Source organism: Amphiura filiformis, chromosome 20, assembly GCF_039555335.1.
Source record: "Amphiura filiformis chromosome 20, Afil_fr2py, whole genome shotgun sequence".
Lineage (NCBI taxonomy): Eukaryota > Metazoa > Echinodermata > Ophiuroidea > Amphilepidida > Amphiuridae > Amphiura > Amphiura filiformis.
In genome coordinates, this window is record NC_092647.1 from 28,222,331 (window position 1) to 28,230,059 (window position 7,729).

At 34.5% G+C, this 7,729-nt stretch overlaps 1 protein-coding gene across 1 annotated transcript in view; it reads right to left on the reverse strand.

The window, feature by feature from the left end:
- Positions 1-5,137, reverse strand: part of LOC140142583 (macrophage mannose receptor 1-like) — a 139,924-nt gene extending 134,787 nt beyond the window's left edge. Inside the window, exon 1 of the mRNA XM_072164579.1 lies at positions 4,765-5,137. Within this exon, the coding sequence (XP_072020680.1) occupies positions 4,765-4,819 (55 nt within the window). The 5' untranslated portion in view covers positions 4,820-5,137. The remainder of the gene's footprint in view (positions 1-4,764) is intronic.
- Between the last annotated feature and the right edge of the window lie 2,592 nt (positions 5,138-7,729).

The following is a 7,729-nucleotide window of genomic DNA, read 5'->3' on the forward strand; positions in this document are numbered from 1 at the left end:
GTTAACATAAGGCCGTATAAAATTAATGTTTTGGTTCTCGTCCAGAGGATTTTCATGAATTGATGAGGGAGGGAGGTGTTTTTTTTTTTTTTTTTTCAATGTAAAATTAGCATTGTCAGTAGTTTTCGGTCTTCTCCAACAGTGCTCGAGGAAACGATGAGGCCCTTTTTTTTTTTTTTCAAATGTGAGATTCTGAGGGATAAACCCCCTATAGTACTGCAAAAATACTTGGAAGTGATGCTTGTTCTCTAATAAACTTATTTATATGTATGAAGATTTCATAAATCATTCCAAAGTCTAAAAAATTGAAAAATCTAAAAATCAAAAAAAATCTGACAAATCCCAGAAATTGAGGAGGGAGGGGACGAGAACCAAAATTAGTAGAGTCTGACATGTAATACAATCCAGGGGGGGTTGACAATTTGACCTAGTATAGACAAGAAGAAGTGAATAAATTTCGATTTTTTTTCGACGCGAATTCCAACAGGTAGATTGCCTATTCAGTTGTGTGTGAGAATGCCGTCCAAAAAAATCATCTTGCGAAAAAATGTTAAGCAAAATTGTGTCGTCTTACGGCATAATGCGGTATGAATTGTCTGTTTTGGACGGGCAACAGAAGTTCGTGCAACGTCAGTTTTCGCCATTGCTATTTTGTTCTGTACCATAAACTAATCAATGGCTATATAGTTGCAGTAATAATAAAAACGACAAACAGTAAAAGTCCCAAGCTTATATGGTCAATTCCAGCGAAAGCGGGACAAAATTCTCTCTATGTTAACTTTCCACTTTAAAATGTCATTAATAAAGGAAATCACGTTATTGATGGAGCATATCATGTCACGTCCAATGTGCTCTCTTTGTGCATATTGGCCTTTACTAGCAAGTCATACCAGGGGACAAGTTAGGATAGCTTAAATGAATTGGCGTTACCCACGAATTCAAAGATAAAGCACCATATATGTCATTGAATGTCCTTCAATCAAAATAAAATTATTACCGTTAGAAAGACGTTTGCATGATCTCTCATCATATGTAAAACGATTGAATTCCACCAAAGTTTGTGGACTCTAGAGGCCATTAAGTCAATTTGGCTAATAATTTTGTTACCCGCGTATCAAAAATAAAATGATCGTTCTGAAAAATGTTAAGTGAATATGCCATAAATGACTATATCATGAAACGAAGTTTCGTTCTATAATTCTGAGGTCCAAGTGATTATTTTATGCAAATACGTTTTACCCATAAAATTCCATAAAATCAAATTTGACGTTACCCACGTATCAACTGTTACCCACGAGTCCAGCAAATATAATTGCCATAACTTAAATTAACATTTAATGACTTTGGACACTGAATTTAGTTTGACAAGCGCTTAAAATTGTAAATCATAAAAATACGTTCACCGCTTTAAAAAGAATCTACGACGGTTTAAACTTTTGTTACCCACGAATCCCGAATAGATGCTAACCTTGAAAAATAAGGAGATTGTTTATTTTAAGTTTAAATCAGCACATATTCAAGCCATGGGTATGCTATAATTTTGACAGTACTTACAGTTTATACACCTAAGAAACGCAAACCCCAAACGGTACTATAGTACTTATAGCTTTACCCACGAATTCGGCGTTACCCACGAATCCAAGGATTTACTCGTAAATTATATGTTTCTTATGCATCTTAACATTTTGAAAACATGCGAAATAGGTTCCAAAACAGTCCTGTTTAATAGCGTCCTCTTGAAGGTATACTGAAGCTGCATCATGAAGTTTTGATTGATTATCCTAAATTACCATTTTTTGGTAAATGCAATTGGTTAGAGAAACGGGAATCATTGAAACACAATGGAGGAATAACCGCATGGTGGTTTCCAACCTTCTGTAATATTTTCTATTTTGCCGCTTACCAATACATACCTTCAAATATGTGTTACCCACGAACATTTTTGTTACCCACGAATCCCTACTTAAATTATAGTTAACAATGTATTGATAGTGTTTTAGTTCATAGGAACTGTCAAACACGAGTTAATAGAATATTGCTGCATGAAAATATGGAATGATTTTACTAAAATAATAATATAAAACTGTTTGCTCTGTCTATTTGAATTTGGCAACTTCATTATTCTCAAAATTTTTATACCCAAAATGCCATAATGATCCATTCTAAATATTCCATGTAGTCTGTATTTTGATTAAAATTCATTTTAGTGCCATTGCAGCCTGAATTATTGACATACGGAAAAGTATTTTTATTTTTATTAAAAAAATTAATAGGAATTGCTATTTTCCAGACGCTGTTACCCACGAATCCATCCGAGATCCTCATCCTGCGACGAGATACAAAATCTAACTTTATATTTATATGAAGCATTTATTCTAATCTTTCGAAATAATACAGTAATGTTAAATGACAGCCACTTTGGAAAGAGTTCGAAGAATTGACACAATCTCAACTGTACACCTGGTTCTTTCTTAAAATTTGTAATAACCAAAATATTTCTTTGTAGATATATGTAATAAAATTCTATTTTATGTTCAAAGTCTTCACCGATTTCTAGTGTATATGAGTCACACATAAAATATTGAAAGATATTAAAGAAAGTGAAATTTTATGGCGTACAACAGGTGAAAAATGCTTGAATTCGTGGGTCTGTGTGAAAGGTTACATTGTACCGCTTGTGGCAGAAAGGAGCTATCATGGCGGCTTCCATGAATCGCAGAAACGAAGGATTAAAAGTGCTTTTTCTTTGTTAGGAATATTCCGAAATTCATATAGACCGTCTGGTATGTTTAATTTAGGGGTATATAACTATATTAGCCATTGATTAGTTTATGGTACAGATTTCCTTTAAACAGCTGTCAAAGTGTTTTGCTTAATATGGATACTATTCAGCAAACACCAAAATGTTTTAAAACATGATAATGCATGTGTTTTTGGTTTTAGTTCAAACATTTTGATAACATATCAATTTCGGTTTATATAATAATCATGAAAACTATATGCGAAATGCTATTATAAAATAAGTCTATTATATTAGAATGTTTTGCAGTAAGTTTTGAACAAAATGTTTTTTAAATTTGATTAAACCCCTTTATATAACCCTTGACCCTCACACATCCTTTAACCCGACATTTAACGTTTTCTGTAATATTTGCTGGGTAGTAATCGAACTAGGCATATTAAAATATATATAAAATATAATTTCTTGTTGTTCGAATAAAACACCATGGCGACTTCCAAGGCATCCAACACCAAATTCTGTTTAGGTTATTTAGACAAATAGCATACACGTGTGAACAATAGGCTAATTTTCCAATAGCCCGCAAAAAACAAACATTGCTAATCAGGTCTGAATGCTTAGAACAATAGAAACAGCCAGTCGTATTAGCACATGAATACCGAGGAAAGTGGGTTCGATGACAGTCTATTCTCATCTTCTCTGGTTCGATCAATGAATCAATGCATGCTTCCTATATCTTTAGATATTTGTCTCAGAATAGCGGCACCATGAGCTTATTGGAATTGTGTTTAGATGTAGTCTCGGGTCAGACTGTATGCGGCTATCACGCGTACCAGGAACGACGAGCGTTAGGACCGACACAAACTGGCTGTGTAGGAGACTAGTTTGGATATGAAAGGCACTATGACGTTCAACCGCACAAAGTCGTAATACGTAACCCGTATGGCGTTAGTAGAGAACGCTTCTTCGCAATCTCTCTAATATGTTATCAAAACGTCATTTTGAAAGTATTTGACGACGAAAAAAATATTTAACGACGGAAACGTTTACAATATAATCACAAAGTTGAACAAAATGGACAATTTTGCTGCAAGTAGTCTCATGTTGTTCCGCCTTTGCATTCAAATGTATATGAAGACCACCAGTTATAAGGTTACTTTGAGACTTACTGACAAGCTGTTATGGCAGCGCGAGGAGGTGGTCACGTGCGTATTTATTAAAACGTATTTATAAATATAATCGAAGCATACTGTATATCAATAATGTTTTGCAATGCCAGAAATTGCTAAAAATGATGAAAAGGGAAATATTTGCCCAAAAATCACTAAAACCTTCATTTTATTCCTACTTACGAATTTCTGTCCCACGAAACCATTATACAGAGCACTGTTTGGTTGCATGGCCTCTTTTCAGATAGTAGCTCTAAGAGTGTGTGAATATATCTTTAAATATACGTTACGTGACAAACAAGACGTGTAAGCGCAAATCGGAAATGATAGATGGATTCTAAATTTCGTGACTTTTCTAATAGTGGTATTCAGTTCTTCAACTCCCTGTCAAATAACATCAAGGAGATTAATGAGCATTCATAATTAAAAAAGAAGAGAAGACAAAGAAGATATTTATCGGATCGAGCCTTGATTGCTGAAAAGGCAAAGGCTCCCCATTCAATGCTATTAGACGATCTACTTCATATGAATAGTAATTGATGGCTATTAAATTAGGAAAGTCCAAAGTCGAGATTTTCTGTATCTTTCGTGCGGTTTTTGAGTGTTGTAATGCATACCGCGTTCACTTTTCATTGTCATTCAAAATGAACGAATCTTCCGTAATAGACTCCCCCAAATACTACATGTACAACAATTCTGAAAAAGACGCTTTTGACGATATATGGACAACTTGGCAATGGTCTGATTATGTGCGGTGTGTATTAGCGATTGTAGGCATAATTGGAAATGGACTTGTTATTGCTATCTACATCAAAAATGGGCAAATACGGTCAGCAACTAACATAACTAACTCACTTTTGGTAGGATTAGCCGCTGCTGATTTCATGACGTCTATATTGATGTTCCCCATGGTACAATCCTCGGTCCACGAATGCTCGCGGATTTATATTGACATTTCTATGTGGATAACAATCACCGTATCAATTTTCACATTAGTATTTGTCTCTATTGAACGATACTGTGCTATTTCTTGCCCTATAAAGTATGTTGTTGTCTTCACGAAAAGATTTCGCGTGAAAATTGTTTTATTTATTTGGTTTTTCTCAATCTGTTTTAATTCGTATTCTTTCTTTGTTTGGTATGATGACGAGGGAACATGCATCCTAATATGGCCAAACGAAGCATTTCAAATAACCATTGGAATAATGTTATTCCTTGTACAATACTTTATTCCCGTTTCCATCATGGTATTCACTCAAGTCGTGATTGCAGTTAAATTGAGGAGTGAAAGACGGGAGCTGTTGAATAAAGGAGTAGAAAAGACAAATCCGGCTTTTAAATCTTTGGAGGCGAAACAAAAAGTTATAGAAATGCTCTTGGTTGTTATTGTCTTATTCGTCATATGTTGGACCCCTGATCAGCTTGGTCATCTTGGTTTTACGATGGGTCTTGTGCCTCCTGGGTAAGTACGTACTATTTTAAATGAAAGATAACTTTAAAAATGTTGGAGTTAGATTTTTAATAAAATATTTCATTTTCTAATGAAAGGTTCAAAAAACAAATCTCTATAATTTGATTTCACTTTTAGAAAATGGAATGTTTTATCAAAATTCTACCTCCAACATGTTTAAAGTTTTCCTGTAATCATTCATTTAAAAAATAATTAGGTTTTTTAGCATGTTTCGTTGTGTATTTGGACTCAATCCGACAACTAAAAATCCAAGATGGCCGCCAATTAAATATGCACATTTTTTTCAACACAAGTACAAGTGTCCATGACACCGAATATGAAGTGTCTACCCTGCTTAATATAAAAAGTATTTTTGGTGCAAACCTTCGGCTTTCATCAACAAAATTGGGAAATTATAAGGAAATGTAACCAAGCTCTTGATAACCAAGTATGTAACCACACCACATTTCGCCATACTGCATTTTAGAAACGCTTGCTGTTAGAATAAGAAAAATTGTAATGCTAATTTATTGCACATTCTTATTATGTTAGGGAAATGTGGCTGGGAGAATGTATGTATGGCGAAGAGTGGTGTGGTATGTAACCAAGCTCCCCAATATACTTGGAATAAGTTATGAAATCTTCGTCATGTTCATTGATTATTCAAAGTCGTTTGATCCAGTCAGCCACGTGGAAGTAATGGGCTTCCCATTACATCTTGTGTTTCTGCTACAATCATTGTATGTTAACCAGAATGGAAAGATCAGGTTAATCTTTTCTTGTCATACACAGAGAAAGTTGTCTAATCAGCAGGTGGCTTTGCCATGCACCTGAATGATTTATTTTTCTATCCTATACACAAATTTTGTTGTTCCCCAAACAAAATATTGTCCCATTCATTGAACTTTACATGGGGTCAAATTTCACACTTCATCAAATTGTGTCGAAAACATTACTAATGTATTCCTCTGGTCATAAGGATTCAGAAAATACATAGTTTTACCTATGTAGGATGTACTGTTCTTGAGTTATTACCAAAAAAGTCAAAGGTCAACCGTTGACCTCTAAAGGGTCAAAATTTTAAACTTGCTCCGATTTTGATGAACATGGGGTCAAAATCTTCGTTTTAATAAATGATTTAAAAAAATGTTACAATCTTGGAAATAAGTCTTGGAACGCTTGCATGTAAATAACGGAAAACTGTCACCTCCTTTCCCCCAATGCAATGTTGAGAAATGCCAATGTCTTCAGCGGTTTCCAAATGTGTCCAACATTGACTGATGTGGAGGGGAAGTGTAAATCATTGTTGTAGATGTCATGTTTGTTCCCAATCACAATATACGTCATTTCCATGATCATTAGAAATTCTGCACGGAATTTACAGCAGAGTGTGCCAAGCGTTCCAAGTACTTATTTCCAAGATTGTAGTTAGCAATATGTAGGATATTTCATGTTTTGGTGCGTACATAGGTAATGAAACATTATTTACCACAAAAATGCTGCTTAACAATATGCAGACTATTGTTCTCATTTGGGAAACAAAGGCCTCATACAGTATTGTTACTGTGCATCCATCCTCTGTTTGCTTTGTAATGGTGCATCCAACTGAAATTACTATACTTATAGCATCACAACCCATTGCAATATCGCACAGGTAAATCAGAAACATGTGTTTGTGAACTTAACATGGTTTGGAACCAATTTCTTCATTTATTAAAGGTCTATTCAGTGATCACAGAAAAATCGTAAAACAATTAACATTACGTATAAATTGCCTAAAAGTGAAGGATGAAACATTTGGCAAAAAACGAAGAAAACAACAGTATTGACAGAGTTGAAACCCTTTCAAATAATTATATATAGTTAATTTCTCTACTTTAGCAGAGAAATTACAGATCCATGTAAACTGTCTTATTTTGACTTTGATATATGGCTTTCGACACAACCACTAGCAGTAGCAGGCTATGTTAGCAAATCTATGACTAAACATACTATACTATCAAAGGTGCCCAAATCTGAATTTTGATGATTTTTACGATCCTGTGGATGAGCAAATCACTAAATAAGCCTAATGAATTTAATTAAACGTCAAGCACAGGGGTCTTTACTTTGCTCAGTCGTTTTTGTCATAACAAAGAACTATGGTTAACTTTATATTAACTATTTCTCAACATTGTTGTTTCTTGTTTATTTCAGATTCTTCTATGGCACAGCGTACTACTGTTTCGTTCTTCTTGCCTTCTTCAATACATGTGTAAATCCATTCATTTATGCATTCACAAACCCACAGATACGGGCAACACTAAGGAAGCTTTTACGGAGAGGGACTGTGCACATCGGTCCATGATCTTATGAGTATACCAACAGCCG